General features: G+C 34.8%; 2 protein-coding genes and 1 pseudogene across 2 annotated transcripts; all 3 read right to left on the reverse strand.

Moving 5' to 3' along the window:
- Positions 1 to 1,156: 1,156 nt before the first annotated feature.
- Positions 1,157 to 4,306, reverse strand: LOC113105639 (cytochrome b5 domain-containing protein 1-like; annotated as a pseudogene).
- A 293-nt stretch (positions 4,307 to 4,599) lies between these two features.
- Positions 4,600 to 12,623, reverse strand: LOC113105640 (dnaJ homolog subfamily C member 3-like). The gene is made up of 13 exons (XM_026266836.1): positions 12,536 to 12,623; positions 12,153 to 12,302; positions 11,077 to 11,187; positions 10,363 to 10,487; positions 10,156 to 10,230; positions 9,889 to 10,032; positions 8,366 to 8,547; positions 7,982 to 8,101; positions 7,377 to 7,482; positions 7,096 to 7,216; positions 6,889 to 7,021; positions 6,613 to 6,761; positions 4,600 to 5,833 (listed from the first exon to the last, which is right to left on the reverse strand). Exons 2-13 carry the CDS (start codon positions 12,247 to 12,249, stop codon positions 5,697 to 5,699), a joined length of 1,500 nt encoding a protein of 499 aa, XP_026122621.1. The 5' UTR covers positions 12,250 to 12,302; positions 12,536 to 12,623; the 3' UTR covers positions 4,600 to 5,696.
- A 1,182-nt stretch (positions 12,624 to 13,805) lies between these two features.
- Positions 13,806 to 17,038, reverse strand: LOC113105277 (claudin-15-like). Its single transcript, XM_026266332.1, has 5 exons — positions 16,621 to 17,038; positions 15,617 to 15,781; positions 15,375 to 15,456; positions 14,488 to 14,595; positions 13,806 to 14,320 (listed from the first exon to the last, which is right to left on the reverse strand). Exons 1-5 carry the CDS (start codon positions 16,835 to 16,837, stop codon positions 14,230 to 14,232), a joined length of 663 nt encoding a protein of 220 aa, XP_026122117.1. The 5' UTR covers positions 16,838 to 17,038; the 3' UTR covers positions 13,806 to 14,229.
- Between the last annotated feature and the right edge of the window lie 2,609 nt (positions 17,039 to 19,647).

A 19,647-nucleotide genomic window follows, 5' to 3' on the forward strand; every position in this document is an offset into this window, starting at 1 on the left:
ACTCGCTTTATTGTGTGAGCTTTCGTTCTCTCTCTGCTTCAGACTTGCCTGGTTACTGTCTGGGTTTTTTTTTCTTTTTTTCGAAAGTGCACATAGTATAACGCCCTCGCGCACTTTACGCGGCGCAGCATGAAACAAACATGGCCAGCTTTATATTCTTTTAAGGCCCCCACCTTTGTGAAAACAAATCTAAAATAATAATAATAAAAAAGATAAAAATAATGATGATCTAAAAAAAAAGTGGATCGAAAGGGCTGATGTGAGGTTGGCTGGGGGGGAGCGCTGCCGCAGCCATGCCCACACTTGCATCATGTTGCATTGCTTAAAAATTAACTATTTAAGCTCAGGACAGAACAAAGGAAGTTTTCAGAGCCGCTCAAAATAGAATAAATTATTAGGAAAATTATATGGAATGGATCATTTGTCTTTTTAGCTGCTGAATTACAATAATATTTTGCAAGTGCACATATTGGATTGTGACATCCTGTGAGCCGTGGTACTGATGATGCAAAAAGCTTTATACATTTCTTACTGCTTTAAATACAGTTTTTCATATTTTGTCTAATATAGTTTTTTTTTATTGTTTGGCTGGTATAAATCCAAATCAGCGGTTCTTAACCTTTGTGACTCTGACTCCAATTGTCAAAAACAATATTTGAAGTCACTTGAAGATATTTCTTGTACTTTTGCTGCTCATTTCAAACTTTTTCATATATATATATATATATATATATATATATATATATATATATATATATATATAAGAAGGTTCAATATACTTAAATATTGATATAAACAATCTAAATTATATTTATAATAGCAAAAATATTTAAATAAAATAATTAATTTAATAAAATTCCCAAATTACAGATGCATTAAATTAACGTTTATCAGGATTTACGTTACTATTAATTAATATACTGGATTTTTGTAGAAATTTGTGATTTGTAAAAAAAATAATAATAATCTTATTATAAATTTTACTATAATTTTTGAGCTTGAAACTACAAAACTGTATATATATGTTATAGATATTTCCATGACTTTTCCAGGTTTTGAAAAAATCCCACTTTAAATTCCATATAAATCCAGGTCTCTCAAGATCACAGAAACAGGAATTAATTTAAACAAGAAATATGAGTTCTAGAGTTCTAGCTCTTTGGTGCATATCTGGTCTTACTTTGAACAACTGGATGAGAACCGCTGATGTTCTACATGTTCTTTACTGTGCACACAGAACAAAAAGATCCCCAAAAATTCATTAGGCCAAATACACAGTGCACAAGCAAATTAAAAACTGCTTTCCAAAAAGAGGCACGTTTGCAGACGTTAATGGCATAGTCTCATAAAGCAGTGATCAAATTGAAATGTTAGCTGCATGAAATCATTTCTGTCTACATGCATACATATGCTACTTGGGGTCGAGAGAGTCCGCTGTGGCCTACAATACAGTAGCTGCTGCATTTCCTCTGAGCAATTACCATGGCAACTACCCGACTTTATGGTTCAGAGGTTTATTATGTAGGCTGGCATTCATCTTTTTTATTCTGTTGCTCAGCATTTGATTGGATGAAGCCCAGAGAGCTGCAATAAGACACAGACAGGAATCGATGAAACACTGAACACATGAATAGTTGATGTGGCGTTCATGCTTCTCGCTCGAATTGGCTCGCAGTGGATGTGATATTCTAATAAATTATATGCCATTGTTCGTATTAGTAGCATGCGATTTTAGAGTTCAGTGAGGTCGTCGTTGAAATACAGACATATGGATGGAGAGAAGAGGTCACAGTCCGGGCTTCCGCAGTAAAGCTCGTCCTCTGCAGGGATGCCGTTTTCACTCAGGGTCTTGCTCATGTCCAAATTTACGCCATTGTGCTTCCAGGTGTAGCTTGCTGCATGGGAATTGTAGCGCAGGTATCGCTGGAGAATCTCATCCAGAGTCTCCTCAGAGCAAACCTGCTTAGATAATAACAGCTTAGAACTATTTGGCTGCTCAGAAAATACATGTTCACTTTATGAATGCACATACACATTCAGAAGCAAAGAACGGGAGGGAGGACAAAATCAAAAGATGAAGAGGAGCTACAAAGCGATGAAGCAGTGATGAAGCAGCCCTGCCCTCTTCAGTATGTAGCAGTGCAGTGCAAGCGTGCAATTTGACACAAGGAATGTGCTCTCTTCATGCATTTTATCTCAGGAATGCTTAAATAATTAATACACACTTTTTTAGGCACAATCCTGAAATCATTTTGCAGAGGAGTCAGCATCGGCATTTTCTGCTCTCTACAAATCTCTGCCAGGTTAATATTGGCCTACCTCCAGCCTCTGCTCTTGGAAGGTTAGAGTATTGCGTATCCTGCGTGTTTTGGCAGACAGCAACCCAACCTCGTAGCGGTTATCCTTCCACCACGGCTTCCCGAAGTCATAGGGCCAGTCAGTGCGAGGGCAAGGAGGGGATATGTGTAAAAAGCGCCCCCTAGGGGTGTAGTATTTAATGCAGCCAGTCAATAGGTCAACATGGGTAAGAATATAAAAAGGGAAAACACAACACTGAATCAAAAAAAAAAAAACATCAGCTCCATAATCAAGTAAAACAAAATGTTGTGCCCTTAAAGATTTTATTTTCTTCCATTACTGTGAAATATATCTGAGTGAAACACCTCTTTGAATGAGAAAATAGTGTAGATCTATTCTAGACTATTTTGTTTTTGGGAACTGACTAGAATGCAGTCATGTTCTAACTTGTGCATTACTGCATTATTAACATCTCGGGTGAGCGACAGGTTGCTGATCCACACCTAATCAGAGAAGAGATCACTGCAACGAGAGGGGAAATTAGTGTTTTTGTTTTTTTATGAAAGATTACAGGGGGACATTAAATAAAAAGAAAAATGTGATTGAGACATTTATAATAAATACTTCAATACTGTCAATTCATGCCATCACTGTAAAAAATAATATGTAATAATAATACGGTAAAAAACTGGCAGCTGTGGTTGGCAGAATTATACTGTAAAAAATACGGTAACACCGTTTTAGGTTTAACGGTTTTGTACCAAATACAGATACACAATTTCAGGTTTAACGGTTTTGCCTTAAATGTACAGTTTAAGGCTTTAACTAATATAATATTAATATACCAAATTATTGAAGTACTGAAATCTGTTTTGTATCTTTGTAAAACACTGGTAACCACCAAAAGCAGGTGATGATCAGAAATTAAGTGATGAAACAAAGCCCAAATATGCAATAAACAATAATTCAACAACATTTTATGTAACATACAACCCTAATAAACATAACAGATAAGAAAAATAAGAAAAAGTTATTTCAAAGAACGTCAGACAGTTTACGTGTTTTCAAATTACCGTTGATCATTTAACAGTTTTGTTACTGTAGCATTTTTACAGTTAAAATCGCAGTCATTTTTTATAGTGCAGAAAGCAATGCAGTAGCCTAGTTTGGTTTAAGTTATGTTCTCAGGGTGGGAAATTCATACTTATTTAAAATGAAGGAATGTATCAAAAACATACAGATTTAACTCCAATTTCTTATTTTTGAAATGATCATCAAACCATACTGGGAAAAAATACTAAAATCAAATACCATATTTAAAGAAAATATTTGGAAAACCTACTTAATTACTAGTTATTTGTGTGTGCCCAATAGGAGTCAATAACATGAAAATATTTGACAAATGTAATTACAGTGGCTTACATCCTTTGTCTTTGGGTCAAACCAGTGACTGATGTCCTTCCCTGCACACTCTGTGATAGGTTTCAATAACACATCACCTATAAGAAACAGAGAGTTTGTTACAATGCTCTTTATAATCATTTAATACGTGACATATTTAAAATATTTGGGGACACAGTCGTTTATTCTTTTTAATTTTTTAACGATATGGCTGACTTAATGTTACTTGCCTTTATATTCCTCCAGGAGCGGTGGCGGTGACACCCAAAAATCGTTGTGAACGGACACCTAGTTCGGCGTGAAATACTTTGGGCGCCGCATTTTAACAAATTTCCTGTTTTGGAGAAATAAAACCCGTTTAACTTACTCGATTTAGGAGTACAGTACGTTATTCATTCACCGTACAAAACTACTGTTGTTATGGCGCGCACAAGCTCACTTGTTGTTGTGGTAACCGAAGCACGAGACGGGAGCGCGCAACATAAGGGAAAAAAATTGGCGCTAGTTTTTTTATTTTCAGTTTGGTAAAACTTCATAATGAGGCAACATTCGTTGATGTATTAGTTTATATTAGCCCAGGTCCATTCAATTATATTAAGAGATAACATTTTTGATTTTAATAATATTTAAGTAAATGTTGAAATTAACGAAGATTAATAAAATCAAACGCTCTAAAGTAATTTAATTTTCATTATAACTAATACATCCTTATTATGAAGTGTTACCATTTTTTTATGTGCTTTGCTAAAAAGTACTATTGAGTAATTGTGATTTTTTTTTTTTGTTACATCATATTTTCAAAAATAAAAAGACTCTAACCCAAAAATTAAAAGTAATTGTGATGCTTGCCTTTACCTTCAAGTTCACACACTCATCCTAGAAATAAAGACACTTGACAAATGAGTTTTCAATACTCTTTCTTAAATACAGTATATCTTGGAGATTTTCATGGATTTGCTTAGCTTAAAACAAATGAAAAACAAGCATAAAACATTAGGAAGACCTATGTCCTTAACATCAGTGAGGTCAAAGGAGACACTGGCATGTTTACCCCAAAAAAACCTGCAAACCTTTTAAATGACTTTTGCCACATTTCATAAATCTTATTCATTTCATAAATGTATTTTCCAATATCTGTCGATTTCTTAAGTTGGTTGAACTTCGATTTGAAAGTGCAGGATTAACAATAGTTTCAAAGCTTTGTTGTGGGACATTGACCTGTTGATATATAAGAGAGAAAAAAAAACTTCGACCAAATAAAAACTGGTTTATAGCCTGTCATCTGATTTATCATCTGCAACAGCTGTCAAATGATTATAAACATTCTGTCATGTAAACTGTGAGCAAAGATTTCAGTAAAAAATATATATTTATATTGTGCAAACCGGTATCAGGTCGAAATTGTCAGGCTATAAAGCATGTTCATTACTGGTAGTTAAGCAGGAGGTACCTCCTTTGCCAAAAACTGTGCAATACTGTTTAATCTATTTCAAGACTGATAGCATGTCAGAGATGAATCTTTAAAAACGCAAATATGACATACTGGTGGCAGAAGTACATGATGGCACAGTCGAAAAGAAACCACAACCCTAAATTCTGGAGTGCTATTCAAAGAAAACAAACATAAGCAGCAGAAAAAGAAAAAAAAGACAGTATGAGAAAGATAAAGTGATGTTAAAAGATGGCACATGTCAAAGAAAGATCAAAAACGTTGAGCCAAAATGACTCATCTGGTGTTAAGACTCCAAGTTCAACTAGACTGCATTTTTCCGTACTGAAGGACCGGAAACCAAACACCAAATTAGTGGTGCTTGCCCGATCAAGTAATTTTCTCCTGGAGAAGTCCAAAACAGCCTTTGGATTCAAGTCTCAACTACAAAAAAAAAAACTCCGTTTGATAAGTTTCCTCCAAAGTTCAGTTTGGATAAAGCAGGTTCTCTAGCCAGGTTTCTTAGTCCAAATCATTATCCGTTTATACTGCATCAGCCTCTCCGTTTTCAGTTGTAGTGGAATTTGAAGTGAAAGTTTCCACCCTCAAAGGGGTTAAAGCCAAAGGGCCCTTCTCTGCCTCCTCCACCCTGCTGATTCTCAGGGTCCAGGGGGTCCTCGCCGGAATCAAACTTCTGACGCATTTCTGAACAGAAAACAACACAGAATAACACATCAAATTGAAGACACTTAATAATTAGAATTTCAATGTTTTTGAAAGAAGCCTCTTATTCTCACCAAAGCTGGATATACAGTATTTGACCAAAAATACAATGCAATTTATTAGTTTATTGCAATACGTTTTAGAAAGTAATTTATGCCTGTGAAAGCAAAGCTGAATTTTCAGCATCATTACTCCAGTCTTCAGTGTCTCATGATCCTTCAGAAGACATTCTAATATACTGATTTGTTGCTCATTTAATAATAACGTTATCAGTTTTAAAGACTTTTTGTTGAAATCAGGATTTTATGATCAATAAAAAAAAAAAAACAACACCATTTATTTAAAACAGAAATCCCTTGTAGCATTATAAATGTCTTTCCATTAGGCCTTGATCAATTTAATGCATCTTTAATCTTAAATTAATTTATCTTTTTTTATAATCTTAATTACACCAAACTTTTGAATGGTACTCGATCATGGTTTGCAGCACAACTGGTTTCAGTGTTGATGATCATAATTTTTTTTTTTACTAGAAAATATAACACAAAATGTTATTTTAAATTCTAATCATATTTCACATTACTGTAGGTTTTACTAAATAAACACTTTAGACTTTTTTTTTTTACATTTACAAACTTTTGATCAGTAGTGTTGCACATCCAGTGATAAAACAAACTTAAACAAAAATGTTACAAAAATGTTGGACTGCCGACAGACGGATAAGGACTGAAAAGCATTTGTAGCATTTTTTGAGATCTTACCTGGATCTGTGAGCACTTCCTTTGCTGATGCGATGTCAATAAACTTTTTCTCTGCCTCTTTCTTGTCTGCTTCAGACTGGAAGTTATCCGGATGCCACTGCTGAGCCAGCTTTCTATACGCCTTTATGACTTCCTGTTTGTTGGCACTCCTAAAAAAAACAAGTGAAAGACACGAGCATTTCAGTCAAACAATCTACTTTCATTGTTACTAGTGCAGGAGCCCCAGAAACAGCCTTCTGCTTTATTATAGTCACAAAACACTGCCTGCAACATTACCTGCTGACCCCCAGGATCTTGTAATAGTCTCTCTTGCGAGACTGCTTGAGGAGCTTCTGTGCTCGGTCAAGACCTTCACGAATCTCCTGGTTGTCCTTATCAAACTCCCGTGCCTCCTGATAGTCTTCCACAGCTGAAACGGAGGAAGAAACACGAGTTTATGCAAACAAAATGAAAAGGTTATGAAGTCAGTGAGAGTTGAAATACCTTTCTCATATTCCTGCAGTAAGATGTATGCCTCCGCTCGGTCCCGGAGGATGTGGATATTCTGAGGTTCTCTCTGGTGGGCTTCTGAACAAATGTCTACGGCCTGCTCGGCACTCTTCATCTGGAGGAGCCAAAAACAGACCCAGACTCTCAATGCTCTTATTCTTATTAACCTCTAACGATGTGAAAGTGAATATACCATATGCATAGTGATTTCTATGACAGCTGGATTTGAAGGGTTTCCATCCCTCATTAATAAATGACATGATAAAGGAACATACTTTGACTAAGCAGAAGCAGATCCTCTCCTTTGCTTTATTAGTGTAGAATGCCACGTTGGGCTCTGTTCGCATCACAGATTCATACTTCTCGATGGCCTCCTGATACCTGTCATAAAAATACAACCAGTAGCACTGAAAAACCTGAAATAATAAACATTATGGAGGTATAAAACCATTCAAAACCAAATCCGAAATATTTTTAAAACACATTATTATTTTTATTCAGCAAGTATGCATTAAATTAATCAAATGTGACAGTGAAGACATTTTTTATTTAAAATAAATGCAGTTCTTATTAAGCTTTCTATTCATCAAATGATGAAAACGGAAACGGTTTCTGAAAAAAACAGCACAACTGGTTACAACACTTAATAATAATAAATGTTTCTTGAGCAGCACATTAGAATGATTTCTGAAGGATCATGGGACACTGAAGACTGCAAGTAATGATGCTTGAAATTCAGCTTTACCATCACAAAAAAAAAAACAGTTTTGACTTAAATATTGTTAAAGACTTTCAAGGGATTCCCAAACCTTTCAACGGTAGTGTATAGAATGTGACAAAATAAGCAATAAGATAAATAATTATAAAATAAGAACAGCACCTCTGTTCTGAGATCAGCTCTTCTGCAGAGTCCAGCTGCTTGCTGAGCTTCTTGACCTGTTTGTAGTGAGCGAAACACTCCTTATCATCCTGATCCAGCTTCAGACACTCACGGACCTGACTGAAAACAGAAACAAAGAGGGAAACACACAGTGAACTGGAGCGAAAAAAAGAAGCAACTCTTCTTTTCAACATTACATGAGATTGGTGTATTACTATTCCAACTACTGTACATGCACACAGTCAGTGTGTGGGACTGACAACTGTATGCACTAAACTGTACGACTCTGTGCTAAACTGTACGAATTGTCCTTGAAGCAGCTTACAGGAGATGCTCGGCTCTGTATGATTTAATAAACCAAGGAACATATACTGAATTACATACTTAAGAGAGTCGTGATGATCGCCTAAACTGTAATGGAGTTGGCTGAGTTTGAGAAAGGCTGCACGGTTGTCCGCACGGAGACGCGTAGCTGGTGTCAGGTCCATAATGGCCTTCCGTGGATCCCCGAGTCGGATGTAGCACTCGGCTCTTAGTTCTCGAGACTCTGGATCCCAAGGAGAGAGCTGGAAAACAAAGAAAAAATGACTACAGGACAAAGCATTCACACTGAGTTTTTTAATCACGGAGGCATGCTAAGCTTAAACTGAAACATTTGATTTGGTATTGTATTCTATTTGTAGGGCCACTCATTACAAAGTTTTATATTATAACTTTATAACATTACAATAGCTTTATTGATAAAGAATGCTTTAATTTGATCAAAAGTTATGGTAAAGTCATGTATAAAATAACATTTCTATTTTTTAATTAATGCAGTGCTTCTGAACTTTCTATTTATCAAAGAATCCTTTTTTTTTATTATTATTAAATGTTTCCAAAGTTAAGCATCTGCTTTCAATATTGATTGAGAAATTTCTCAAATTCATATTTCTGAAGGATCATGTGACACTGAAGACTGGAGACATCGATGCTGAAAAATCAGCTTTGCCATCATAGAAATAAATTAAATTATGAAATATATATATATATATATATATATATATATATATATATATATATATATATATATATATATATATATATATATATATATATATATATATATATATATATATATATAGAAAATGGTTTTAAATTATCATGCTATTTCACATATTACTGTATTTTCTTTTTTTCTTTTGGCCAAATAAATGCAGCTTTGGTGAACCTGGTGAAGATAAATTACATAAATCTTTTTTTATGTGCTGTAAAATGATTAACTGCATTCAAAAAGATTTTGTTTACATAATGTGTGTATACGGAGTATATTTTTTATTTTTATATGCATACAAACACATGCATTTAAGAATTTGTTTTTTTATATATATTAAACATTTATATATAATATAAAAAATAAGTATAAAAAACCATAAATGTATATGCATGTAAATATTTTCTAAATATATTCAGTATGTGTGTGTTTATATATACATAATCAATATACACAGTACATATATTAAGTTAACAAAACTTTTATTGTGGATGTGATTTATCATTTAACTGCACTAATCTTTACCAACCCCGAACATTTCAACAATAGTGTAAATTTCAGTTCCTAACACAAACAAAGCTACTGTGTGTATTTAGAATAGCACACAAGCTCTAGAGAAGACTTTTATGCTAACTTTCGGGTCCTTAGCTTGACAGTATACATTACATAACACTTTTGTTTTAATGAAAAAGATTGTAGAATCTGAAAAGAATAGTGTTTTGCGTTTCACTGAGGAATGAAAAAAGCCAAATGTTTTTGGAAAAACAAATTTTTGGGGTGAACAATCTCTTTAATATTACTAATTAACACATGTATCAATATATAAACACCACCTGTTGCTGCATGTGCATTTTTGATCTCCAGACTAACTCACTTCTATGACTTTCTCCAGCACTTGGACAGTAGTGGTGTAGTCTGCTCGGTGATGAGCTTCATGTGCCTCTTCCTGGAGTAACTCCAGCTCTTCAGCCTTGCTGAGCTGATCATGTGCTTCCTCATGATCCGGGGAACGCTTCAGCTGCAAAAGGAGAAACGTTAACAGAGCAGGAGGCAGAAAACAGAACAAAATGGAGCAAAATGTGACCTGGTTTGAGAATGAAGTTGGCAGGTTTTAAAGGAATAAGGGAATTGTTTCACTCACTACTGCTTGGAAGTCTTCTCTAGCTTCTTGAGTACTTCCCTGTTTCAGTAGAATATTACCCCTCTGCAGTCTGGCCTGAAAACACACAAACATCATAAACATATACATATATACACACATATACATACATATATATATATATATATATATATATGCTACTGCCACCTAGAACTGAGTTTGATATCACAACCACAAAACTGCACTCACCGCAAGAAAGTCTGGCTTGAGCTGTATGGCCTGGGACAGGTCAGGCAGAGCAGACTTGGACTTCCCCATAGCCAGGAACACAGCGGCCCGTTTGTAGTATGTCAGGTAGTTCTTAGAGTCCCCCTCTGTTTAACACATTCGCATCGGCTAATAAACTGCATCTGTACTTTATTCACAATCACCTACGTACACTGAATGTGTTTGCATTTTAATACTAACTAGCATCAACTAAAACAACAAAATTAAGCTGGTGTTTAACAGTTGTCTGGTCTGTAAATTTTGTATAAGTCTTTTATAAGCTTTGAACAAAAATACAGTAAAAATTTGATATATCTTTATCTATATAAATATACATTTATTGTATGCCAAAGCTGAATTTTCAGTATAATTTCTCCACTCTTCAATGTCAACTGTGACATGATCCTTCAGAATTACTTCTCATATGGTCAATTTAGTGCTTTAGAAATTATTCTGATCATCAATGTGTCAAATAGTTAGGCTGTTAAATATTTTTTAAAACCTGAGAATTAAAAAAATAATAATTTATGTTCAAAAGAACAGCATTTGCTTCTCCTGTAACATTTTAAATGTCTCTAAACATCATCTTTCATAAGTAAAAGTATTCATTTTGGTTTAAGAATTCTTACTGACTGCAGTGTTTTGAATGGTACAGTAGGCTCCATCGTTCACTGTGTGTGTGCATACATGTCTTACCCACAGCTGAATGATAGTGAGACAGGGCCTCAGCCAGCTGTCCGGCTGCCAGCAGCTTACGACCCATTTCCAGATGATGCTCAATCTCAACCGGTGTTGCTCCTAACACACCTGAAACAAAGAGACAGGTGACTTACACGTGACACCTGCTCGACTTCATAATGAGACAGCTTCTGCCTGATGGGAGTGAGTTTACATTCCTTACATACCCAAAACAATGTTTTTACATAACTTACATACCCAAAACAACAAGTCATAATAACAAACTCCTTAAAGGGAATTCAACACGGTTTTCCACTGCATTTATGTTTCGGTTAACAATGATAGCACAAAAAGTGAAACCATGCAAACAGCACTCCACCCTCTAGTTATGGAAAACAAAACAAAAGTAAAACTAAAAGGACTAAATTCTCTACTTAACTATAGAAACGGCTTCTGTTTCTATATTAACCAATAAAGAGCTTTAAAAGCTTTATATTTACGATATATTAATAACTCCAAGGTATAGTGTAGAAGGCAATTATATATCTTTTGTTATCACAATAATCCACGCATGAATTAAAAACGAACTATCACTTCTAGTTCTCGTGAAGTACATCAAAGAAATAATGATTTGTGTCCAAAAACAATTATTAAAAGACACGGTAGTGCTATGTTGCTCTTCTGTTAGACCAAAAACAGATTCTAAAGTGAGAGAAATTGAGTTGTCAACCTAGACAGTGTCAGATGCCATCAAAATGCTGTTTAGATACTCATCTTACTAAGTTTTAAAAGATTTTATTAGAGACTTCTTCCTTGACACTTCCTGTTGAGCACCTGTGGAGGTACCCCGCTATAATGCTTATAGTGCCAGATGATGGAATTGTGTTATTCTAAAATATAGATTATATTATTACCATATTCCTGAACCATAATTTAAAGTGATACTTGAAAGAACACCATAGTATTATCATGGTTCTTCTCCAAAAACATGGTAATACTACGGTTCTTCCCAGACAGCTGAAGAAAATAAAACGGAAAAAATGATTTCCTTTTTAATAAATAGGTGAGGTGTGTAATGTAAAGTGATCTCTCACCGTCCAGCTGTAGATCCAGGAGCACACAGAGCAGAGACAGCGAGGATAGGACACTGCTCAAACCTCTCCGCCGTCCCGAATCCATCATGACATTCATTTATCACTCCCCCGATATACAACCGTGTGTCTTTCCACTGGGATTCACAACGCCTAATAGGACAGAACAGGTATTTACACTCAGATCATCCTAACAGCGACATATATCCGGCACACTTGGCAAGAACGCGATGTTTCTGTTGTCCGGATTATAAATACGTCCGAGTGGAATAAAGCAATGCGAAACTCTAGTTCCGTGTGTCTCTCTGCGTGTATTGTAATTTATAGCGAGGTGTTTCTTAGCCCAGTGTGACAGTGACCGTGCACAACAGCTGGTGGTCACCTACTTTTTGGTGAAGCTCCTAGGTGTACAATTCAAATCGCCCTACATTTCAGCGCGGTGACTGGCTGCTCACATCCGTGTTTGCCGACAAACGTGGTCCCGTCCCATTGGCCGAATTATTTCAGCGCACTGGACGGACACGCCCACGTCCTGCAATGGACTGACAGCTGATATGACCCATCATCATCACTTGTGAGGAAACGTGTGTTCTCTTCTGGCCTTCAGTAAAGGAAACCGTTGTTACCATGGCAAATATTCTATTCTATTCTATTCTATTCTATTCTATTCTATTCTATTCTATTCTATTCTATCCCTTATGTTCTTACAGCATTAAACCACAACTGAAAAAAAGAATATGACTTTATCAATATCCCATGTTAACCTTCCACCAAAATACCACACTGCACTTAAGTTCTAACATTAAATTTTGCAAAATACAAATAAATTAAATCCCTTTAGGAACAGTGAGGTTTTCAAATATTTACTGTGTTAAACATGTTTGTTATATGATTCCATGGTTTGTTTAATGCATTTGGATTCTGTTATACTCTCATCTGCTATGAATATATGCTGTTTTATAGCATTATGGAATATAATGCAGCTTAAAAGAACAGAATAGAAATGGAAATGATGGTTTAGTTATAAATTATCATTATTACTGAAAATTAATAAATAAATAAATAAAACAAACTAAAATGCTTGAATAAAAGATAATTTATTAGAATAGACCCTATCAAGTATTTACTGTGGTTTTTATTGCCAAAACTAATTGCTGTTGTCAATATGTATAATCAGAATAAATTAACATAGGATTTTATTAGTGAGAAGAAGAATAGAAGAATCAAATTAAATGTGATATACTGTATTGTTTTTGTATAAACTGTGAAACTGTTGTGAACTGTTGAACAATAAAACATTCTCAAATATATGATGACATTTTTAAATGGCATGTTCTTATTTAATTTTAAATTATTTCTTTACTTAGCACTAACATTTGAAGTAAATGAATCAGGGACCCTCTATAAACAATGTAAGAAGTTTTGAACAGAATAGAACAGAATAGAATAGATTAGAATAGAATAGACCCTTTCAAGTATTTACCATGGTAACCATGGCTTCCATGCTATTATTACTAATTTGCAAAAACAGAATAAAATACTATAGGATTTTATTTAATAGTGTAAAAAAGTTTTTTAAGAATACAATAAAATATGAAATGTTGTATTATTGTAATAGTGTGTTGGTTCAAACAATAAAATATCTCCAATACATAATGGCTTTTTTAATATATTTTTTTAATGTTTGTTTATTGTTTGTATAAAACATCATATAAAACAGGGTCATTTGTACAAATAAATGATGAAAAGATAATTAACATGTTGTAAATCTTTTTTTTTTCTTTTTTTTAAAAATCTTGATTTATGTAACGGCAACAAAATTCTAAACAAAACTGAAGTAATTTCAACTATTTCATTCTGTATAATGTTCTCTGAGGTGTTTTTGCACAGCAAAACCGACATGGTAACATTTTTCTTGATTAATGACTAATGACCACAAAACCACCTGTGCGTTTGGTACTTTATACATATTTACATAATTGCACTGATAAAACATCACCGGACAGAATATTAACAGTCGACTATTCATGTAATGTAATATAATGTTGTTTGGACTTGAAATTGACCAGAATTGCTTCATTCAGACATAGGCATTTCTTCCATAAGTGCTCTGTGTCTCTCTCATGGATGCAGACGCTGAGTAAACCGTTTCACGTGTGGGCTGGTAGTAACTGCAAGAGAAGATGCTGAATGTAAGAAACATGCCCCAAAACACATGCACAAATGCATAAAATAACAAGAAAGGGCTCAATGTTTTATATGAAAGAACGAGAAGTGAGAACGCATGTGAAAGAGAAGCATGTGAGTGAGTTTTAGAGATTGTGTGAAAGAAACTCACGCCTTCTCCTCTGTGGCCAGTTTGCAGGAGAACATGAGACAAGCTCCACCACAGATGGCAAGAACACCAGAGGCCCAGCCGATGTATAAAGCCTCTCCAATCTCATACCTAAAACACACCACAAAAACAACATGTGCATAGGTTTCACTCAAACCAAATTTAGTCAAACTTTACACAAACACAGGATCATAAATAATGCACATTAGTAACCTAATGTTAAATATTTGTAACATTTAAAGCTGCGGTAGGGAACTTTTGACGCTCTAGCGGTTAATAAACAGAACTGCTTGCGTCTTGCGGAAGAACATCGTAGCCGGAACTACTTCTCTCTGTTTATGTCTATGAAGAATCACCAAAGGTACTGGGTTACTCCGCCGCGGTATCCCCGAAGCAATCTAAAATAGTCCGAATATAAACACTTATTATAGGTGCACCCTAGTGATTCAGGACAAGCTAAAAACACGGTTTGGAAAATGGATTCATGGTGTACTCGCTTATTATATACATTTTTCTACATTTTGAACACAAAAAAGTTACGGGCCGCAGCTCTGATTGGTTGTTTCTTACCGGAAGCGATGGATTTCTGCAAATGGCAATAGGAGCACTGGGAGGAGCCAGAGGAGCTTGATTTTTTTCACAGATTATCTGTCTCATATTCTACTGTCAGGACATAATGACAGGTTTAACAAATATGTAAAAAATATATTTTTACAAAAGTTACCTTCTGCAGCTTTAAGACAGCTTTAGTATACTCTTTTCTGAGAGTGTCCAAATACATGTAGGCCTATAGTAAAGTTTAATTTAGTTTACTCTGATACTTCAGACTGTGTGTGAGTTGAAACGGCAGGTGGCAGCCTTTCCCTTTACATTTCCAGAAGAGCTCTTACTTTTGGCCAGGGTAAAGCGGGTTGAAGAACTCTTGAGTGATGTTGGCCGCGTACCAGGACACTGAAATCATCGTGCACAAACCTTTGGATGGGATTAAAAACATAAAGTTTAACAGATGCAATAGCAATAAAGCTTTCGGAATGCGCATCTGATAAGAACTCTTTTAAGCATAACTTAAAAAGCACATGCACCAATAAGAGATCTCAGTCCAGGTTTGAGTTTAATTAGTAATGTGTCTTACCCTGCAGCAGGAAAAATGCGCCTCCGGTTCCTGCGATTCTGCCTTTCAGTGTGTAGTTGTCCCCGGCGGCTTTCGAGCACTGCATGCCGATGAGGGTGGCCACCAGGCCGAAGGTGCCCGCCATCACTGCCGCGATCATAAGAGCGCGCGACGCCTGGATATAACCTGGAGAAACAGAAAGATCTGCTATTATATTACAATATTAACAAACCTACTCAAAGATCTGAATTCAGTATTGATATAAAATATTTAGGATTATATATAAATAAATAAAAAACCTCTAACACTAGCTTGCTCTATACTTTTTTATGTTCTGTTTTCTTTGTATTTATTATTTAAAAGCCCTTGCTACGTTTACTGCGTCTAAGCTAACTGGGACTTGTTATAGCACTTGTGTATCATTGTTCTTTTGTTGTTTTTAATTGCTTCCATTGTCCTCATTTCGCTTTGAATAAAAGTGTTAAATGCAAATGTAATTGTAAATAAACAGCACAAAGTCAAATAGATATATAAAATAATGATTTAACTATAAAAGAGAAACATAAATAGTAAATAGCAGTAAACAAATAAATGAACAAATATTAAATATTGAAAGGATAAATAAAAGAAAGAAGGAAGGAAGGAAGGAAAGTCAAATTAATTTAAAAGTAGTGTATAAAATAATTAGGCCTACTGGACGGAAAATGATGAATGTACAGACATCGCAACATAGCTATATTTTTAAATAAAGAAATGCATTTATAAGACAAATAGCTTAAATCAGACTGACAGAGAAAATAAATAAATAGTTAATAGTAGTAAACAAATATATTACTGAAAGAAAGAAATAAAAAAAAATATATTTAAATTATTCCAAAACACCTGGAATAAGTTGTGAGGGGAAAAATAATGGTAACCACATTTCAACCTAAATGAAATGTATCTATAGTGGTGGCTGATATCACATTGCTACAAGTGTGATAATGAAATAATTAGTAAGATTAATTGTGGTGATTGTGTCCTACCAGACAGGGCCAGCAGAGAGGGGAACTCGCGACAGTTGTGGACCCCCGTCGAGTCCGTGGCGCAGGACATCCACAGATTCTCGTAGAGGGTCGAGGTGGTGATCACTGTCCCGTCCAGTGTGGATACTTTCCAGTAACGGTTCGGGATTGTGACGCCAACCATTATCCAACTCACAAAACCGAGAATTAAAGCAACGACTTCGACAACCGGATCCATTACTGCTTTATACAAGTCATCCACAATCGACTTTAGTAATTCTTGAGCTTCCCTGCTTTATGTAGCCTTTATGTTTTTTTTAATGTGTTCTGCGTTGGCTGAGAAATATCCAGGGTTTATTAATTTCTCGAGCTGCTCTGTGAGCTGAGCCGGTTTTTCCACGGAGATCGACATATAAAAGCGATGGGTCATTTATAGGATCTGTTTGCCCTCCCTTCTCGTGTGCATGATTTTACACCTCGAAACTCAACAGGTGGTTATCACTAAAGTCCAATGGTCGTTCCCTGACCTTCACTGGCAATGCATCCTTATGTTCCATAGACTCAAACACATTGCACACTGTAAAGTGTGATTTGCTGACTGCACCCAAACAGATTGCCACAGAAAATGCAAAAAAAAAAAAAAAAAAAAAAAAAAAAAAAAAAAAAAAAAAAGTTCTCTCCAAATTAAAAATATTTGTTGTCTATATCTGAAATAACTATCCATGGTCAAAACTTTGGGGTTGGTAAGTGTTTATTCCTGTGATGGCGAAGCTTATTTTCCAGCAGGCATTACTCCAGTCTCCTGAAATCTGGTGCTCAAGAAACATTTAATATCATCATTGTTGAAAACATTTTTGTGCACTGCTTTTACATGTTACAAAGTGGAACATGTCAGTTAAACAAGCTGTGAGTAAACCAAATGTCTGAAACCCTTTCGAACATTACTCTGGCCTATTAATAACAGATTTTAATAGTCTACTAAGAAGTTCAGCTAAATGGAATTGTCTTCAGAGGACACTATCAAAAGAGGGAAAAGGGGAACTATGTGCAGTGATTAAATGAACAACTGAAGAAGCTGTTGACAGTGTTTATCTACTGCCTTTATCTGTTTCTCAGTATCTGTCACACTATGTCACACATTCTCATATATTCATCAGGTGGCCTCTAGATCACGTTCACAATCACCAAATGAAACCTCACTTCAGGAATTATGGTTAAATTTGTTATAATCATTTATTTCTCATTTAAACAGTTTATTCAAGGTTCACTGAGCATTGAAAAGATTGTGAGGAGATAAACATTGTGTTCATCTTAAAGGGGTCATATGATGCGATTTTAATGTTTTCTTTCTCTTTGGAGTGTTTCAAGCTCTTGGTGCATAAAGAAGATCTGTGAAGTTGCAAAGACTAAAGTCTCAAATCCAAAGAGATATTCTTTATCAAAGTTAAGAGTCAATCATGCCCTCCTAAGACGGCACGTTCTAACACACCCCCACATCTCTGCATCCTGAGGTGCGAAGATTTGCATAACATCGCCCAAATGTTCACGCAAAGAAAGAAGGCTTAACTATTATTCTCGCTGTTGCGGCCACCATGTTGTGGAGATGCTGTGTGTTTCGCAGTGAAAGCGAAACTACTTTGTTTGGTCTTCCAAAAGAGGACACAACTAGAAATCAGTGGTTAAGTTGTATTTACAACACTGTTCCAGAACAGTTCAACCCAAATATTCATTTTACGAAGGAGAAGGACTGTTTCCTGTGAGAGTATCCTACAACACCGGCGTCTGTTTCTATAAAGTGGGGCAGTTATAACCAGCAGTTATAATCAGTAATTATGTCTCCAATTGATGCAACAAATGCCTCGTTTGTAAAGGGTTTTGTTGGTTTTGTCTCATCACTCTGGGACATACGGCACCACAGTATGGTGATACATATATATATATATATATATATATATATATATATATATATATATATATATATATATATATATATATATATATATATATATATATATTTCAAAGTGAAGATAAACTCATTGTGACATGATACATGGCGATCTAATCTATATATATATATATAATGTGCATTAAGTTGAACACAATGTTTATTTTATTTTTTTAACCAGGATTAGATCACCATGTATCATGTCACAATGAGTTTATCTTCACTTTGAAATATATATATATATATATATATAGATACTTACGTGACATAGTTATATATGCCTACTTCACAATTTTAAGGAGATACATCTTACTACCCAATGAAGCATTTACAAATAGATTCTACATATCTTTATACAAATTATATATTAAACAATTTATTACAAAAAGATTACTATAACTGCAAACAATATTTTAAAGCAAGTATTGCATTATATTCATGTCTCACACTTGGCAAATATCTCAGTGTCAACATTAACAAGAAATCAGATTTATACACATGATGATAACACAGAAAGGCCTACAAAGATCAAATTCGACAAGTTTAAATAAAACATCACATGATGTGATTCTTCCATTAATGTTTAATGGCTTAACGAAAAATTAGCCATCTGTGAAGAAAAGATGTTTTTACTGATAAAAATGTAATTGTTAATCGATTCCCAGCAAAAGGAAGTAAGTCTGTTGCAATACATGGCTTTGTAAATTATGATAAAAGAAAGGATCAAATACAGTAAAATTATGTGGAAAAAATGCCACTGTCATAAGGAAACACTTGGGATGTGGTCTTTCTATCTATCTATCTATCTATCTATCTATCTATCTATCTATCTGTCTATAATCTATCTATCTATAAATACATACATAAATATCATACAATAAAATACATCATCATTTACAATTATATTTTATTGCTTTTTTTTATAATGTGTCAATGTAACAAATATATATGTAGATGAAATGAATGTTTAACTCTTTCACATGTAACGTGAGCTATCAGAAAATAAAAGTGAATCGCTTGCGTGTGATAAGCAGATGATTGCTCTCGGTTTTAAAGGTCAGGTTTATGACTAGCTTGCTTGACTATTGCTATAAGTCATCTTT

Source organism: Carassius auratus, chromosome 7 (genome assembly GCF_003368295.1).
Source record: "Carassius auratus strain Wakin chromosome 7, ASM336829v1, whole genome shotgun sequence".
NCBI lineage: Eukaryota > Metazoa > Chordata > Actinopteri > Cypriniformes > Cyprinidae > Carassius > Carassius auratus.

Bases quoted from the DNA above. Each gene is read 5' to 3' on its own strand.
- LOC113105640 (XM_026266836.1), bottom strand. From the start codon at position 12,249: ATGAATGTCATGATGGATTCGGGACGGCGGAGAGGTTTGAGCAGTGTC. The intron at 8,102-8,365 runs GTATGTAATTCA...TTCTGTTTTCAG, and splicing joins GATCATCACGACTCTCTTAA to TCAGGTCCGTGAGTGTCTGA. The intron at 5,834-6,612 runs GTAAGATCTCAA...TTTTCTGTTCAG, and splicing joins GGAAGTGCTCACAGATCCAG to AAATGCGTCAGAAGTTTGAT.
- LOC113105277 (XM_026266332.1), bottom strand. From the start codon at position 16,837: ATGGATCCGGTTGTCGAAGTCGTTGCTTTAATTCTCGGTTTTGTGAGT. The intron at 15,782-16,620 runs GTAGGACACAAT...CTGTTTCTCCAG, and splicing joins CTCTCTGCTGGCCCTGTCTG to GTTATATCCAGGCGTCGCGC. The intron at 14,596-15,374 runs GTAAGAGCTCTT...GGTGTGTTTTAG, and splicing joins CCGCTTTACCCTGGCCAAAA to GTATGAGATTGGAGAGGCTT.